The 19,746-nt window shown below is 42.8% G+C and overlaps 1 protein-coding gene across 1 annotated transcript in view; it reads left to right on the top strand.

Moving 5' to 3' along the window:
* The window catches only part of PCLO (piccolo presynaptic cytomatrix protein), a 534,443-nt gene that overhangs the window by 322,823 nt on the left and 191,874 nt on the right, over positions 1 to 19,746 (top strand). Inside the window, exons 7-8 of the mRNA XM_054016176.1 lie at positions 5,952 to 8,157; positions 15,785 to 15,930. Coding sequence (XP_053872151.1) covers positions 5,952 to 8,157; positions 15,785 to 15,930 — 2,352 coding nt within the window. The remainder of the gene's footprint in view (positions 1 to 5,951; positions 8,158 to 15,784; positions 15,931 to 19,746) is intronic.

A 19,746-nucleotide genomic window follows, 5' to 3' on the forward strand; every position in this document is an offset into this window, starting at 1 on the left:
GGGGGGTGTGGAGGTGCAGGGCAGAAGGCTGGGTGTGGGGGGGGGGTTCAGGGCAGAGGGCTGGGGTGTGTGTGGAGATGCAGGGCAGAAGGCTGGGTGTTGGGGGCAACTCGAGGTCAGGGCAGAGGGCTGGGGTGCTCGGCTCGTGGGGGTGCTCCCAGCCCCCTGCCCTGAGCGGCTCATGGCAGGGGGCTGGGAGGGATATGACCTGTTCCACCCCCAGGCCTGTCCCTACCTCTCTCTGCCTGCTCTACGGAGCAGCCAGCACGCTGCGCTCGGCTCTGCTCCTCTGGGAGGAGGAGGGGCCGGAATGCACCACGTTGTGGGAAGAAACGGGGGGGGGGGGGGAGTGTGGCTGCCGCAGGACCAAGCTTCTGCGTCCTGCCCCCGCAGGGGAGAGCGGTGGGCGGGGGGGCTGAGTGGGGCCGGGGGCCGGGACCCCCTCCCACCGCTGTCCCCTGCGGGGGCAGGAGGCAAAAGCTTGATCCTGCAGCAGCCAAGCTTCCCCCTCCCCCTTCTTCCCACGGCGTGGTGCTTTCCGGCCCCTCCGCCCCTCCTCCTCTCAGTGGGCAGCAGCGTGCCACTCAGAATCGGCTCACGTGCTGTGTTTGGCACGCGTGCCGTAGGTTGCCGACCCCGGTCTATAAGGTGCCACTGGACTCTTTGTCGCTTTTTACAGATCCAGACTAACACGGCTACCCCTCCGATACTTGTAACCCCTAGGTCCTTTTCTGCAGAACTGCTGCCTAGCCATTCGGTCCCTAGTCTGTAACAGTGCATGGGATTCTTCCGTCCTAAGTGCAGAACTCTGCACTTGTCCTTGTTGAACCTCATCAGATTTCTTTTGTCCCAATCCTCTAATTTGTCTAGGTCCCTCTGTATCCGATCCCTACCCTCCAGCGTACCTACCACTCCTCCCAGTTTAGTGTCATCTGCAAACTTGCTGACGGTGTAGTCCACGCCATCCTCCAGATCATTAATGAAGATATTGAACAAAACCGTCCCCAGGACCGACCCTTGGAGCACTCCGCTTGATACTGGCTGCCAACTAGACATGGAGCCACTGATCATTATCCGTTGAGCCTGATGATCTAGCCAGCTTTCTATCCACCTTGTAGTCCATTCATCCACCCCATACTTCTTTAACTTGCTGGCAAGAATACTGTGGGAGACCGTATCAAAAGCTTTGCTAAAGTCATGGAATAACATGTCCACTGCTGACTGTTCCTGATCACTTTCCTCTCCTCTAAGTGCTTCAGAATTGATTCCTTGAGGACCTGCTCCATGATTTTTCCAGGGACTGAGGTAACGCTGACTGGCCCGTAGTTCCCCGGGTCCTCCTTCTTCCCTTTTTTAAAGATGGGCACTACATTAGCCTTTTTCCAGTCATCTGGGACCTCCCCCAGTGACCATGAGTTTTCAAAGATAATGGCCAATGGCTCTGCAATCACATCCGCCAACTCCTTTAGCACCCTCGGGTGCAGTGCATCTGGCCCCATGGACTTGTGCTCATCCAGTTTTTCTAAATAGTCCTGAACCACTTCTTTCTCAACAGAGGGCAGGTCGCCTCCTCCCCATGCTGCGCTGCTCAGTGCAGTAGTTAGGGAGCTGACCTTGGCAAAAACAGAGGCCAAAAAAGCATTAAGTACATTAGCTTTTTCCACTTAGTCTGTCACTAGGATGCCTCCCTTATTCAGTAAGGGGCCCACACTTTCCTTGACTTTCTTCTTGTTGCTAACATACCTGAAGAAACCCTTCTTGTTACTCTTAACATCTCTTGCTAACTGCAACTTCAAGTGTGATTTGGCCTTCCTGATTTCACTCCTGCATGCCTGAGCAATATTTTTATATGCCTGTACTACACAAATAGGAATTGAAGGTGCTCAGTTCTTCTAAGCATACATCTTTACTGAATATTAGTGACAGTGGCATGTAGCTACATGCTGCAGAGAAAAGGAAGCTGTGGTCACACTGCAGTGTGTAGCTACATGTGTCAGTGAAAGGCTCTGGTGGGAGGGGGGCAAAGTCGAGAACATTGTGGGTACATACATGGGTACATGCTATAGGTTTCAGGCATGTCTTTATTCGTCTAAGCCATGCTTACCATCTACACTGTTATTTAGACTCATGGTTTTGGGGTTATACACCTTCATAAGACGTGTGCAGTATAGATGTTTCTTTAGAAGTTAAGTATCAGAGGGGTAGCCGTGTTAGTCTGAATCTGTAAAAAGCAACAGAGGGTCCTGTGGCACCTTTGAGACTAACAGAAGTACTGGGAGCATAAGCTTTTGTGGGTAAGAACCTCACTTCATGAAGAAGTCAGGTTCTTACCCACGAAAGCTTATGCTCCCAGTACTTCTGTTAGTCTCAAAGGTGCCACAGGACCCTCTTTAGAAGTTGTGATAAATAAAGTGGGGGATAGCTCCCTTTGATGGACACCCAGCCAGCCAGTTAGCTGTAAAGTCCCTCTTGCTAGCTGTTCTTTACTTGCTTTACCTGAAAAGGGTTAAAAAGTCCCCCAGGTCAGTGGTTCTCAAAGCCGGTCTGCCGCTTGTTCAGGGGAAGCCCCATGCGGGCTGGGCCAGTTTGTTTACCTGCCGCATCCGCAGGTTCGACCGATCGCGGCTCCCACTGACCACGGTTCGCCACTCCAGGCCAATGGGGACTGCGGGAAGTGGCGCGGGCCGAGGGATGTGCTGGCCATCCTTCCCGCAGCCCCCATTGGCTTAGAGCGGTGAACCGCGGCCAATGGGAGCCACGATCGGCTGAACCTGCGGACGCGGCAGGTAAACAAACCGGCCCAGCCCGCCAGGGGCTTTCCCTGAACAAGCGGCGGACCAGCTTTCAGAACCACTGCCCCAGGTAAAGAAAAAAAAGAAAGTGGGCACCTGACCAAAAGAGCCAATGGAAGGTAGAACTTTTTAAAATTGGGAAAGAAACTTTCCCTCTGTCTGTTCTCTGGGCTGGAGATAGAGCAGCCATGCTATAAGCAATTTAAGCCAGGTACGGTCATAAATCATCAGATCATGCCTAGAACTACTTATCTGAACTCCAAATGGGTAAGAAGATCAGAATGTTTAGCTAAATGTGATTAGGGTTATTTCTTTTATTTCTTATTGGCTAGTGGACTCCTCTGTGCTAAACCCAGATGTTTTTGTTTGCTTGTAACCTTTAAGCTTGTAACCCCGAAGAAATCTCTTTTGGGTGCTTGATTTTTGGAATTGCTCTTTTAAAATCTAGCAAAAGCCTAAGTTCCAGATGTATTTTCTTCCTTTTTGTTTTTAATAAAATTTACCTTTTTTAAGAACAGGATTGGATTTTTGGTGTCCTAAGAGGTTTGTGTTTGTTGTTTCATTAGCTGGTAGCCCCAGCTAATTTCCTTTGTTTTCTTTCTCAGCTCTTCCCTGGAGGGGTGTGTGTGTGTGAAAGGCCTTGAGGGTACCCCACAGGGAGGAATTCCCAAGTGCTCCTTCCTGGGTTCAAAGTTTTTTTTTATTTTTTTGCATTTGGGTGGTGGCAGCATTTACCAAGCCAAGGTCAGAGAAAAGCTGTAACCTTGGGAGTTTAATACAAGCGTGGAGTGACAAATATTAATTTTTAAAATCCTTGTGGGCCCCACTTCTGCATTCGGATTGACAGAGTTGGGATTCAGCCTTGACAGAAGTACTCTGTACCTCATAGGATCAGGCCCTTAATTTGTCCTTTTTCTTCATGAGCAATCTATCCATTTTGACTTTTCAGTGTTTTAAATGAAAACAAGACACATTTTGTTAATAAAATGTGGTATAAACTGATTTACAGGTTTCCCCACTAGCATTGCCATCATCGCAGCATAATCATTCTTCAAAGTATTGTATACCTTTAATGAGTTTGCAGTTAATGGCTCTTCCCCAATATCAGTCACCTTCTGTGATTGCTATTTCAGATTGGGAGGAGGTGGGAGAATCATGGCTAGAGGCTGAATTTACAATATAAATTAACAGCCAACTAGACCGACTGTAGATGATTAATTTGTCTTTGATTATAACTGTGCACTGAGTGAGAAAAAATTAGCTTCTTTGATTTGTTGGCACAATATGGGTTTGGGAAATGGCCACAGGAAGTTGAAACTAAAATGAAATTACATTTATTGAAATGCAAAGCATGCAAAAGTTGATGGAATTTAGATTATGAGGAAGAAAAGAGCTTTAAATGGCCCTTCAGAACGTGGTGAAAATTTGCTTAAAGACCCATGACAAATGACATTGGGTTGATTATTTTGACTTGATAAGGTTAAGGTTAACAGGGGGCTGGCAAAGAAGGCTGTTAGTACTTCTTTTTTTCAAAAATTTTCAACTATTAGTTGACAACATGTAGCTTGGAAATAATATCTCCTACGGTAATTAAAATTAATCTTGTTGACTTCTTATCTGATTGAAGTAACATTTACTTCAGCAAAAAGTACATTTTAAATTGACAACAATTGCTAGAGTGCTACACTTCTGTTGAACATACAGAGGTAGAAGCAGGTATCTAGTTGGCATATAAAATTCTTCAGTTCTTGTCTTAATCTGCTTTTTAGTGTTTACATAAGCTGTTAAATAGCTTCCATGTTCTACCATCACAGTGACTCCATTTCTATGGGGACAGAAGTGATTGTTCTACATGTATAGTTAAGGAAACGAGCTCTGGTCTTTACTAAAGCAAAGCTTATGCAGAGCAGAGGGAGACAGAGTAAAATTTCCAGTGCATCAATGTAACTTAATAGATCTATTTGCAAAACTGCCTGTTTCCCTTGAATGTGACTTGGGAGCTTTTGAAAAAATTACCTAAAGTTCACGACTTGTATTTATATAGGTCAGGGGTAGGCAACCTATGGCACATGTGCCAAAGGCGGCACGCAAGCTGATTTTCAGTGGCACTCACACTGCCCGGGTCCTGGCCACCAGTCTGGGGGACGCTGCATTTCAATTTAATTTTAAAATAAGCTTCTTAAACATTTTAAAAACCTTATTTACTTTATATACAACAATAGTTTAGTTCTATATTATAGACTTATAGAAAGACACCTTCTAAAAACATTAAAATGTATTACTGGCACGTGAAACCTTAAATTAGAGTGAATAAATGAAGACTCGGCACACGGCTTCTGAAAGGTTGCTGATCCCTGATATAGGTCCTTCTGTGACCTCTCTTGGTATCACGTCCTGCCACTGCAACTAATGTCATGGAGAGTTCCCTAGTTTTGGAACTAATATCCGTCTGCAAGGACAGTCACATTTGAGGGGAGCCAAGCAGGGGTTGCTCACCTCTTGTGCAGAACAGAGCTCTGGCCTGCAGGGGCTCCCTCATGGCAGTGGGGATAAGGCAGTCAGTAGTGATGGGGTCAGACTATCATCCACTCTCCAGAGGGTCAGTCACAGCTTCTCCAGTTCTCCACCTGACAATGGGGCGTGTTGGCACCATAAAGAGCTGCTTCAGCCACTGACTTTCAGTATGAGTTGTGGATGCTTAGCATGTGCTCAGGAGCTGGCCCAGAGTTGTCATGAGAATATTGTATGGAGGGAGTGTGTTTATATATATGTGTGTATACAGGTACTCACTGTGTGTCAGAGTATAAGAATAAAATGGCAAATCAAAAACTCAGAGGAACTGCAGTAGAGCTGACAGAACAATTCTGAACCTTAAACTAATAAAGAAAAAGTCCTAGGCCGGTATGCCGTGTAAAACATCAGTGGCAATTCTTTGATGCCTGCCCTGTTTTTAGTTAGATGACTTATCTAAACAGGCTCTGAATGCACCCTTGCATGTCTTTTTCTGTTGCCTATTTTCAGATGTCACAAACTCCTCTACAGCAGGTATAGCATATGTTTAAGATCTGAAACAATGCTAAAAAGTGTTCTTACCAGCCTGCAATGTATTAGAATTTAAGTTTCCAGAATAGTGACTCAGTTTTGTTTCTTTTATTATAGGCTAAAGGTTCTTCAGGTATAACATCGGGCACCCAGAAGAAAGTAAAGAGGACTCTACCCAACCCACCTCCAGAAGATGCTACCACAGGGACCCAGTCAGCATTCACTACTGTGGGGTCAGTTTCACGCAGAAGGATCTGTAGAACCAACACCATGGCCAGAGCTAAAATTCTCCAGGATATAGACAGGGAATTGGATCTGGTCGAACGAGAGTCAGCCAAGCTTAGGAAGAAGCAGGCAGAGCTAGATGAGGAAGAAAAAGAAATAGATGCCAAACTGCGGTACTTGGAAATGGGCATCAATAGGCGGAAAGAAGCCTTGTTAAAGGAAAGAGAAAAGAGAGAGCGTGCCTATCTCCAAGGAGTAGCAGAAGAACGTGATTACATGTCAGACAGTGAAGTTAATAATACCAGGCCTACTAGAATGGAAGCCCAGCATGGCTTGGAAAGACCACGAACTGCACCACAGACAGAATTTGATCAATTCATGCCACCGCAGACCCAGCCAGAAACTCAGTTTGCTCCCCCTACAAGCCCTTATACACAATATCAATATTCTTCTCCTGCTCTCCCTACCCAAGCACCAACTCAGTATACACAACAGTCACATTACCAACAGCAGCAGACTTTATATCATCAACAGGTTTCACCCTATCAAACCCAGTCAGCCTTCCAGCCTGTGGCAACCATGTCCTTTACTCCCCAAGCTCAGCCTCCACCAACCCAACAGTCATCATATCAACTCCCGTCACAAATGATGGTGATACAGCAAAAGCCAAGGCAAACTGCATTATATTTGGAGCCTAAGATAACATCAAACTATGATGTGATTCGTAATCAGCCTCTCATGATAGCACCTGTTTCCACTGATACTACTTATGCGGTTTCCCATCTTGGCAGCAAATACAATACCTTGGATTTAAGGATAGGGCTGGATGAGAGAAGCAGCATGGCGAGCAGCCCCATATCAAGCATATCTGCAGATTCATTCTATGCAGACATAGACCATCATCACACACCACGAAACTATGTGCTGCTGGATGATATAGGAGAGCTTACAAAGGGAACGGCAGCACTGAGCTCTGCTTTTAGCCTCCACGAGAAGGAGCTGACAAAAACCGATCGGCTTCTTCGAACCACCGAAGCCCGGCGAGCACAGGAAGTGACGGACTTCCTAGCACCACTGCAAACTTCTTCTAGATTGCATACTTACGTGAAAGCAGATGAAGATCCAATGGAAGATCCTTATGAGCTAAAGCTTCTGAAACATCAGATCAAGCAGGAGTTCCGCAGGGGTGCAGAAAGTCTCGATCACCTTGCTGGCCTTTCTCAGTATTACCATGCAGATACCAGCTACAGGCATTTCCCCAAATCTGAGAAATACAGCATCAGTAGGCTCACACTTGAGAAACAAGCGGCCAAGCAGCTCCCAGCAGCCCTCCTCTACCAAAAGCAGTCAAAGCACAAGAAGGCTTTGATAGACCCCAAACTGTCAAAGTTTTCACCTATCCAGGAAAGTCGAGACCTTGAGCCTGATTATTCAAGCTATATGACTTCTAGTACTTCATCACTTGGGGGCATCACCTCCAGGGCAAGGCTTCTTCAGGATGACATCACTTTTGGCCTCCGAAAAAATATCACGGACCAACAGAAATTTATGGGGCCAACACTGACATCATCCCTTGGAGCCAGCCTTGGGACCACACTAGGTCCAACAATGAGATCCACATTACAAGATGAAGTTGACAAGTCCTATAGTAGTGGCAGTAGATCCAGGCCCTCATCTAGACCCTCTTCAGTCTATGGACTTGATTTATCATTAAAAAGAGATTCCTCCAGCTCTTCTTTAAGACTGAAAGCCCAGGAGTCTGAACCATTAGATATTTCTTTTAGTCATGCAGCTCCCTCTGGAAGAACTAAACCTACAAGTCTACCTATTAGCCAAAGCAGGGGAAGAATCCCAATAGTAGCACAGAACTCAGAGGAAGAGAGCCCTTTAAGTCCTGTTGGTCAGCCAATGGGAATGGCAAGAGCTGCAGCTGGACCCTTGCCACCAATATCTGCAGATACCCGGGAGCAGTTTGGATCAAGCCATTCACTACCTGAGGTCCAGCAACATATGAGGGAAGAATCACGGACTCGCGGGTATGACCGGGATATAGCCTTCATCATGGATGACTTCCAGCATGCCATGTCAGACAGTGAAGGTAAACTAGGCCTCAGACTGCTATGTTATTCTCACAACACAAATCCTCATTTCTATGCATGTGTCTGATTTTTATCATCCTACAAGGACTTGTTCTTCTTTTTGTTCCTTTGTGCATCTTTTGTGTATCTCTCTTTTCTAATTTTGTTTTTGTTTTACTCTAAAAGCAGATTCTGGATGGTGCTTCGATACAATAGTACGCTCAAGTCATTTGTTGTTGTTTTGGTTTCCTTTTGGTTTGCTTGTGCATTTTCCTTTTTATTTGTCGGTGTCTATTTTTCTAACTGCATTATATAAATAGAATAATATGTATATAAAGTGTGCCCCATTTACTCTTCTCTTCTGTCCTTACATGGGGCTTCATACTTTGAAATTTGATTGTTGGAGGTTTTTTTTTACACAGTTTCTCTTGAAAAATTGCTGACCTGGCCCCCAAATTTTTAAAAACAGTTGAATCTTGTAAGAAAAACTGGATGCATAAAGTTTCATTTTGGGCTTCAAGAATCAGTAACTCAACTTCCTGAGGCACACAGAATTATAATTACACCTTATGAGCAATAGTATTATGAGCTAAAAGTCGGTACTGTATATTAGAACCGTAGAGAGTTTACTGTGATAGCAAATGAACATTCTAAATCTCGTCTGTTAAAATATATCTTGTCATGTGGACTTCTGTGCATTCCGAATTGTGATGATGTAAAAAAATTTATTGTTTAGATGGCACAAAGTAACCTCATTCATCAATAAACTTGCTTAAAATATTTCACTTCCATTGGTGGATTAACCAGCTTAACTGGTCTTATGTGGACCCTATACAGTACTTCTGCCAGATAAGCACAAGAGCTTATCTCACTTAGGTTCATGAGAAGGAACCCCTCTGATGTATTATAAATGGTGTAATTAAAAAGTGTTTCATTTAAATAAATACAGCAGAATGTTAAGCTGGTGTTAAGTACTAAATAACTGCAAATTATACATCCACTTGGTTTGACTCTAGTCAAATTTAATACATTTTAAAACTGTTTAAAAATCATAGTCGCTCTGACAGAGAATGAAACGCACACGTTTAAGTTATCATCTGCTTTTCATTGTATGTGCTCCGTTAACTTTTCTTGTGTATATTTACTGCACAATAAAAAAAACCCAAAATTTTGCATGCACTATATTGTTTGTAAGTGACAATAATTACCGCAAAATAATAATTTGCATGATTGTGAAGTAGGCATGGTTGCTTCCTGTACTTATACATAACCCAAATTTAGGATTTTGAAAAAGCATTGCTTCCCTTTGTTCATAAGCTGTATCATTTTGAATTCAAAGGGGAAATCTTGGTTTAGAAGATGAATAACATTTGCTTTCCCTGTATTTGATCTCACACTATTGTAGACTGAGAAGTCGCAAGTCATTTTTCTATAAGTTTCAGTGCATTTTGCGGTCTGACCCTGAAGCTTTTATTTCAGGGCAAGTAGGCTTTTCATAATTAAGGGCCTGATTCTGCACGGTGCTGAGTATCTCTCTACTGTGCTGAGTGCCCTCAATTCCCAATGAAGGAAGATGGGAATTGAAGGCACTCAGCCCATCACAGGATGAGCTCTGCATAAAGGCTGTATGGAACGTCAGCACCTTCCATTGAAGTTAATTGAAGTTGCATTGGAGCTAAAGAGAGTGGGATTGGGCCCCAAATCCATATAAAAAGTTGGCCTTCCCTCTATTATTATGTAGTACATAAACAGATCATGGATAAAACCACAGTTGTTTATAATACTGCTCTACAGTTACATTATTTATTTGTGACAAATACTTGTAAGGGATGTAAGGGATGGTTTTGATCTGGTTCTGAATCTGATATATTTTTTAGACCTATTCTAACTCAGTTCACAACTTGTTCATTATTAGGCTGACCACATGTCCCTGGGAACAATTGCTGCCCCTTTTTTCTGAGCTTATCCCAATGGCCGTTTCATTTTTACAAATAACTTTGTTTTGTCCCATTTCTCATAAAGCCTTGCAGATTGGCCAGCACTAGGAGCTGTCAGTCAATGGAACTGGAGAAATTATTATTAAATAGAAAGCCTGCTGGCTCAAGTGCATGTGCACCAGCAGGACCACCCCTCAACCAGCCTGCAACATGATGACACCCAGCTTCTCCTCTTCTCCTGTTCCTAAAGCTGTCCAGTGAGCCCTGTCACTCAAGTCCTTGACCCAGCCTTCTTGGTCCAGAGAGTCAAAAGTGGGTAGGAAGGAACAGGAGCAATGTCCTGGCAGAGGAAAGGAAGTAGTGGGCTTCTATTGAATTCTCACCCTCCCATGGCTCACCAAACCCATCCCCTGTACAACCATATTCTCCCCCATTACAGGTGCCCTGGCTTTTCACATCCAAGATCTGGTTCCCCCTCTCTGGAGGCAATCAACAAATAAATCTTGTTAAACAGGTGGCTCGCTACCATTCCTTTTATTGAAGACACTTTTTGGCTTACTGGTGCTTGACACTCCTGGATTTGGTGCCCTCTGGAATCATATGTAGCCATCAGACTTCCTGTGCAGCTTATGTATTATTCCTGCACAGTAAGGGAGCACATTCACAGGCAGGAGTATTAATGATTATTTTATTTTTGAGTGCTTGGTGTTGCACCTGGCTTGAAGGAGTTCCAAAGTAAATGGACCAACCCAATCCCACACCCCTCAAAGTCAGTGGCAAAGCTCTTCTCTTTGGTGGGTTGTCGTCTCTGTGGAAGAAATGTGTTTGAAGCTTGTGTGAGAGGAGGAGATGGGAGTTCTGAGTGTAAGGAACACCGAGGAGAGAATGCATAAAGAAGAGAATGGGAGAAGGACACACAGGGCATTGAGGAGGGCAGCATGGATACTGCCTAGGCACCACGAAGAATAATAGGAGGAGGTGAGGACAAAGATGCTGGTAATGACAGAGTTGTTTGAGGGCCACAATGGTGGTGAAGCATGAACTTTATATGGGACTTGTGAGGAAGCTAGTGAAGGAATGGGTAGATGCTCTGATTTGATGTGGAAAATATAGGAGTAAGTCTGTGTGTGATATTAGGTGCAAATATGAATGGGATGTACCAACCAGAACCAAATAACTTGGTGGACGTGGGGAAATCCATACAACTTGGACATAAAGTAAAGAGGGAAAGGAGACTCGTTCCTTTGAACAGTGATGCAATGTTGTATAGGAATGACTAAAACCTCATACAAGCACACTCTATGGTGCAGTCAGAAGGGTTGTCAGAGAAGAGTTATTGCGTATTGTGTAGCAAGCTCTGCTGTAAATTAACAATGCAACGAGAGTGCTGCACATTAACTGTCCATGTGGACCCTTCTGTCACTCACTAAAAGTTTGCTAGTGCTCTTTAATCTACTCCACTTTGAAATGAAAGCAGGTCAATGTGTAGGCGGGAACTTTTAGTGTGTGGTAGCAGAGTCCACACTGCCAGCTAATGTGTAGCAAGTTAATGCACTGTAGATTTAAACCTAGGTTGCTGCACACTTAACCCTTGCCTACACCTAAAATAAAGGTCTACCTACCTATTTTGCTCAGGATTGTGTAGTGTAGACATAACCAAACTCTTCATCTAAACAAGCCCAGAGTGTGGTGTTTTGGACAGTTACTTTGGAGTATTGCAACATATCTTCTGAGGGAAACCAGTTCCAATATAAAAGAGCTCACACTTTGTATTTTTTTTAAATCTGTCTCTTTGCATGGATGTGATTTCAATTAGTCCAGTCAGTCCTAATCGGAGTTGCAAAAATGACTTTTTTTTTCTTTTTTTTTAGCCAAAGAAAGCTGCCATTTCTTCTGTTAGAGGCAATTTTTCAGTACAAGTAATATAGAATACTGATTTTAAAATATCTTTGCTCCCTAAAAAGAGAGAGGTCTGTTTGAGTTTCTGTTAGTCTTAGGGAATGCCTATGCAATAGCAAATAGCAGACAGGAGTAGAAATGCAATTTCTGAGCCCAGACCATTTGTATGAGTAATATACACAAATATATTTTAAAGTCATGCTATTTTTACACACTGTAGCAAATCATAAACCACAAGGTCAATATATCTTTTTTTAAATTGGGTACATAAAGTGGGACTCCAACTTCATCCTTAGACACCTAAATAAGTATAATAGTTTTCAAAAGTGCAAAGCGCCCAACTGCGGGCATTGAAATCAGTGGATGCTTAACACTTTCAAAAATCAGGTTATTTCTCTAGGTACCTAGCTATGAATTTAGAAGTCTAATGTTAAACTTTTTTTTTCAAATCTTGGCCCTAAATTAGCTAAAATTATCCAATTATTTCCTCTCACATATGCCATAATGTTGAAAACTCCCTTCTTTATCATTTTTTAAAATTTTGAATAATTCCTACGCTGCTTTGTCAGCCATGAAATATGTTACATCTATACAGACCATCTATATATACTTGTGTCATAGAGCAATTGTGTTCTTGCTAAAGAGCTCATGGAAGTGTCCTAATTTGTAGTACAATTGCAAATGTTTTGATCAGGTCAAGTTAATTTACAATGAGTAGCCAAGAAATGTTATGTCCTGACCTCCATAAAACATAAAATCATTGCCCTCACCTCCATAAAAACCTTAGATTTTATCTTCTTTGGCCCAAAGCTGCCAGACATTGATTATATCCCATAGATTATTAAATATGTATGAAAATTTTAAGGCTCCAATCCTGCAAACATTGTTTAATTTGATTAACATGAGTAGTTCCTATTGGTTACCTCTGAGAATTTAAATCCTAATGGTTCCCTTCTCAGCGAGATTTCCCCCCCTTTAATATGAGGCTATTAGTATTAATCCTATGGTAAATTTGGAAAACGTACCACTCAGATATGAGGAAATTCCAAAAGTCTGAGATGAACACTGATCTTTACCATGCCTCACTGGTTTACAGCATATGGTCTTGTCTCCCCCTACTGATTTTCCCCATTGAGGATAAAGAACTTCTGCTTAGTGGCTGCAAATACAGGAGGCTTGTGGTCCTGAAGGTTCTGGGTTTGCATAGGTGGACACATGCTGACATGCTTTGTTACACACCGGCCATAAAACGCCTTGTCTCTGTAGACACCTCCATGCTGCCATTGCTGTTCTTTATAAGACCACCATGAATCTCAATTTTTTTTATTTTTTCAAGCCACTAACAAAAAATATCCCGGGAGAGGAAGAAACTGGAGAAATTAAAGCAGTTACTAACCGTTACGTGATCTAATATTTTTTTGATGCCGTGTTGGTTTTATTGAGGTCACTCTTACATAAGGCCTGATCATGCACTTAACAGTGTGAGACGGAGACTGCTTTACCAGCATAGGGCCCCATTGACTTCAATGGGACTCTGTACAGGTGCAGTCGTCAGTCTGCGTGCTCTGTGTTGCAGGATCAGGGCCATAAGTTCTTATGCAGCCGAGGGTTTAAAATGGCTGCTCTCAAGATTCTCAGTGAAATTCCCAACTCCAATCAACCCACCCAACTGCATGCAAAATACCCAAATAATCGAACAAAAAGTTCACAATCGTTTCCTTTAAACTTGAAAAAAATCATAGAATTCATGATTGATTTTGAATTTGATTTGTGCTTGATTGAAACACAGCTTGATCCATAAGCCTTCATATGGGATTCCACAAGCACGCTAGCTTTCTGAAGGGAGAAGGCCAGCAAAGATTATTTTAACTGTGTGAGAGAGTCTGTGTTTCAGGGTTTCTCCTGATTAGATGATGAAACAGATTGTGGTATTCAGAATTAGTATCTTGGATCAGAACAAGACCTTTGGTTTTTAAGCAGAAAATTTGATCAGGAGTTTCATTATGAGCTGAGTTATGGAGCAGCCTGATAAATGCAGTCAATCAGTCATTTGCAGCAAATCTGCAAACTATGGAATATTTACATAATAGATGATAATGGCTCATTAGAAGCAATTAATCACTATCTGGACAAACATCAACATTTGATATTTCATTTTATTGTATCCATGCTAGTCTACTGGATAAATAATGTTGTCAAACAGTTTAACAATAGAGATCTGTGCACATTCAGGATAAAAATTGACCTCTTAATATTTGTCCCAAATTACATTTGTCCTACTTTTAATGGCAAAAGTATTTCAGCATGTGTTTATATTGTTTTTAACCTCATATATAATGTGCCTTAAAAGATCCATTTATATATAGCTAGCCTTTCCCTTTTGTGTTTGGGAAATAACATACATTTATAACTTTCTGTTATACTAAAATGTTGCAATGATTTTTTTTTCAAACTTCTGTAAGTCATTCAAGTCATATTTACTAAAGAATTAGAAATAGAAAAAAAATACATTTAATGTTTTGCATTTTTAATTTCCTTTTGTGGCATTGAACAACTGCATTTACTCTTGTTACTATAGCAACAGCTGACCTTATTTTAGTTTTGTAATTTCCTGGTGATTTTTCTAAAATAATAATGTCTTTGTCCAATGCTAAATGTATAACGATTATTCTAACATGAAATTCAGCTGTTCCATGGGATTCTAATTAGCTACAGTTTATCTTGTTTTATATTGACATGTGTGCATGCAGAAGAAAATCTGTATGTTATATAATAAAAATAGTATTTAACTTATAGCTCCTGATCTCTCACTGGTGCAAATCAGAAGGAACTGGCCAAATCAGTTATCATAGTTCATTTGACTTCAGTGAAGCAATGGTCATTTACTCTGGCTGAGATTCTTGCCTAATGGGTTTACACCAGTCTAAACTTGGTTTAAATGGGAGGAGAATCAGGGTTCCATCCTGCTTTCCTTGCACACTACAAAGACTGATTGGCAATCTGTGTACAAGAAACGTTCATAATGCATAAACGAAGATGTACAGCAAGACCCAGTGAATGGGATTTAAAATGAGAATTCCTGCAGCATTTCTGCACCATGTTATAAAGTGAACTTTTCTTCTTCTTCAGTCTGTGTTTTGGGATGAACAATGATTTAGTTAAGCAGACTCCATTTTCATAGAACAGTTTGCAGTGGCTCTCTGAAGAAACTTGAACATACAGATGTCCCTTGACGCAGAGGCTTTTAACGAGTCACTGCTATAACTATTGATTCATAAAAGTTCAGCTACATCTCAGGCCTGGTATACATTAGAAAATTAGATTGATTTAACTATGTTGGTCAGGGGTGTGAAAAATCCCTGTGTAGACAGCACTAAATAGACAGAACAATTCTTCTTTCGACCTAGCTACCGCAGGGAGGTGGATTATCTACTCCAATGGCAGAACCCCTCCTGTCGGCGAAGGTAGTGTCTACACTGAAGCACTACAGTGGGGCAGCTGCAACAGCGCAGTTGTGCCACTGTAGCATTTCAAGTGTCGACAAACCCTCAGAAATGTGTGAAATCTGCAGTGTATTTCTTGATATTAAATATCCGTAGTCAGTTCTAACATAAATGGGATCTCATTCTTGTCTCCTCTGCCACTTACTACTTAATTTTACTTGAGTTAGTCTGTCTTCAGCTTTGCCTGTAAGTTTGCTTGAGCTGCATGGCCAATTAATAATCACTGTGCATGTTTGCTGTGTGCGCCAAACTGTTGCCCTTCTCTCCGCTCTGAGTCAGAACATTTGACATGTCCTTGGTTTTCAAAGCCTATCACCTCCGCCGTGAAGAGACAGATTGGTTTGACAAGCCCAGGGAGTCTCGTCTGGAGAATGGACATGGCTTTGACAGAAAACTGCAAGAGAAGTTATCCCACTCCAGACCACCAAGTCAACATCAAGATCAAGTAAGATGTGTCTATAGTTTTGTGGATGTTCTGTAGAAAGCTTGTTAAATCATATTATCCTGTAACATGTGGACCACCAGATTTATCAAAATCCAGCTACATTTTAAGCAACTTAGGAGGCCATCAGAATTATTTATGATCCCTAGTCATTAGGATTAGTTTTGTCCTTAAACAGTTTTTGGGTAGAATTAACCTGCTCACCTGGAATTACATAGGCAGTGGATACACCCACACAGAATGATTCAGCCTAGTCCAATTTTACATTATTGACTTTAACCCAACCTGATTTAAGACTCTGCTTTTTAATGTGCTTAGGAACAGGGCTGGATTTACTTTGAGGTGCTGTTATGAATGGAACTGAATTCTGTTATGTTACATGGGTGTAATCCCTGTAGCTCAATGATGAAACACTGAACAAATCAATGGGATTGCACTCAGGTAACAAGTAAGAATTTGGGCTGTTCATTATACTGAGATATAAAAAAAACACATTGATCAAAGTGTTTTAAACTTGCTCACTTTGGGATCTAGTTCACCTTCATATATCCCATTAGCATCACTGAGGTTTAAACATGTCATCAGTAGATCCCTATATGTTTCACTTGCTACTTTGACTATCATACACACTTATTCAGATTCTATCCTGGCTCCAGTGGTATGACATGGGTGCAAATGAAGGCAGAATTACAAACAAGCTAACTACATATAAACTAACACATTAGTTAATTTGCCACTGTTAATTCCTTAGATAAAGGGCATATTCTGCTATCCTCCCACCTACAGAACTTCTGTCTAGGTCAGTGAGAGTTTTAGGTGCAGTTTGATGGCAGAATGGCTCTTCATGAGTAAATTTAGGTATTAATTCAATCACTTCATATAAATAAAGGACACTATATATATTTTTCTCTTTTGCCTATTCTCCAGCCTAGAGTTTGCCCAGTCCAGACTACATTTTGCTGAAGCCTTAAAATTTCACCTGTCCTGCTGGAAGAAAGGGTCTTTTTTATAGGACATCAGTGTTATTCAGTAGAATTCACCCTGCACGCCAGATCTGCTGCAGGACAATTGGGATTTTAGAGGTTCCAGATCTGTAAATAGCATTGACCAATATATATACCTACCTCGTATAAGAAACATGGGTTATTTTGGAATATATGTGACTGAGTTTGACCATTGCAGCATCCCAATGTCAACTTAGATTCCCTCTGTCACACGCACACATTTGTAGAATTGTTTCTGTCCAGGACAAGAGTTAACATTATATTGGACTCTCCTTCATAGGCAAAGGTGGAAGATATGACCAATGTTTAAAATCCTATAGTTTTTATATTTTTCAATAGTCCCATAGGGTTGTTAATCGCAACAATGGCCAGGTCTCATAAAGACTAGAGCCAGAAGGGACCATCATGATCATCTAATCTGACCTCCTGCACATCACAGGCCACAGAATCTCACCCACTCACTCCTGTAATAAGACTCATAACCTATGGCTGAGTTACTGAAGTCTTCAAATCTTGATTTAAAAGACTTTAAATACAGAGAATCCACTGTTTGCTCTAGTTCAAACCAGCAAGTGATCCACTCCCTACACTGCTGAGGAGGATGAAAAAAACCCAGGGTCTCTGCCAATCTGCCCTGGGGGAAAATTCTGTCCCAATCCCAAATATGGTGATCAGTTAGACCCTGAGCAGGTGGGTGGGAACCACCAGCCAGACACCTGGGAAAGAATTATCTGAAATAACTCCAAGTCCTCCCATCTATTGTCCCACCTCCAGTGATTGGAGATATTAGCTAATAGGAGTTGTGGATAGGCCATATCCCATTGTAAGCAATCTTATCATACCATCCCCTCCATAATCTTATCCTTGGTTTTTCATCTCATATAAGAAACAAGATACTAGAGCTGGTCCAAAAATTGTCAAAACTTTATTTTGGAATTTTTTGGTGGAAAATGCCTTTTTAAAAAAAAAAAAAAAAAAAGGAAAAGGAAAAAAAAATTGGCCAAAAATATTTGTGTTTTCAGTTTTTAATGGAAAATTGAAATTTTCTGCTAAAAATTTAGATGAAAATGAGATTTTGGTTTCTGTCAAAAAATTTTGTAGAGCTATGTATCTCTTCTTCCCCACAAAATTCCAACCAGCTCTACAAGGCACCTTCATCAGCATGCTGTCCCTTAACCAGAGATTAAAGGAAGGATAATTATCAAGTCAGATTCTGCAGGGATTGTCCTGGATCCAGTTATGTTCAATATGTTCATCAATGATTTAGATAATGGCATAGAAAGTACACTTTTAAAGTTTGCGGGCGATACCGAGCTGGGAGGGGTTGCAAGTGCTTTGGAGGATAGGATTAAAATTCAAAATGATCTGGACAACCTGGAGAAATGGTCTGGAGTAAATAGGATGAAATTCAATAAGGATAAATGCAAAGTAGCCCACTTAGGAAGGAAAAATCACTTTCATACATACAAAAAGGAAAATGACTACCTAGGAAGGAGTACTGCGGAAAGGGATCTTGGAGTCAGGGCCGGCTCCAGGCACCAGGCACCCAAGCACATGCTTGGGGTGGCACCTGGTAAGGGGCGGCGGGGGGAGCGCGGCGCGGCATTCCGCGGGGGGGGGCGCTTCGGCGGGGTGGGTGGGCTCCGGCAGCGCGGCACTCGGCGGGGGGCGGCGCGGGCGCGGCGCTGGGGGGGGTTCCGGCAGGGGCGGGCTCCGGGGAGGCGGCGTGGGGATCGGCGCTCGGGGGTGGGGGGGTTCCGGTGTCGCTCAGCGGGGGGGGCGGGCTTTGGCAGCGTGGTGCTCGGCGGGGGGGGTGGCGCGGGCGCGGCACTGGGGGGGGTTCCGGCGGGGGCGGGCTCCGGGGGGGCTGCGCGGGGCTCAGCGCTGGGGGGGGTTTGTTCCGGCAGCGCTCGGAGGGAGGGGCGGGCTCCGGCGGCGCTTGGCGGGGGGCGGCGCTGTGGCAGGAGTGGCGCGGCATGGTGCTCGGCGGGGACTCGGGGGGCGGCACTTTTTTTTGCTGCTTGGGGCAGCAAAAAAGTTAGAGCCAGCCCTGCTTGGAGTTATAGTGGATCACAAGCTAAATATGAGTCAACAGTGTGACACTGTTGCCACACACACACAAGAAAAAGCAAACATCATTCTGGGATGTATTAGCAGGAGTGTTGTAAGCAAGACATGAGAAGTAATTCTTCCACTCTACTCTGTGCTGGTAAGGCCTCAGCTTGAGTACTGGATCCAGTTCTGGGTGCCACATTTTAGGAAAGATGTGGATAAATGTGGAGACAGTCCAGAGGAGAGCCACAAAAATGATTAAAGGTCTAGAACACATGATCTGTGAGGGAAGATTGAAAATATTGGGTTTGTTTAGTCTGAAGAAGTGAAGACTGAGGGGGAACATGATAACAGTTTTCAAGTACATAAAAGGTTATTACAAAGGGAGGGTGAAACCTTTGTCCTCCTTAATCTCTGAGGATAGGGCAAGAAGCAGTGGTCTTAAATAAAGGGTGGTTTAGGTTGGACATTAGGAAACACTTCCTGTCAGGCTAGTTAAGAATGTAACAAATTGCCTAGGGAGGTTGTGGAATCTCCATCATTGGAGGTTTTTAAGAACAGATTAGACAAACACCTGAAATGAATGGTCTAGTTATTACATTGTCCTGCCTTAAATGCACAGGACTGGACTAGGGGACCAATTGAGGTCCCTTCCAGTGCTACACTTCTATGATTCTATGACACAATAGGGAGCTAAAGCACAAGGAGAGTTCCCCCTCCTCTCACTGATTTAGAGGAGGAAAGCTCTCCCACAGCTCTCTACAGAGGGAGG

Source organism: Malaclemys terrapin, chromosome 1 (genome assembly GCF_027887155.1).
Source record: "Malaclemys terrapin pileata isolate rMalTer1 chromosome 1, rMalTer1.hap1, whole genome shotgun sequence".
NCBI lineage: Eukaryota > Metazoa > Chordata > Testudines > Emydidae > Malaclemys > Malaclemys terrapin.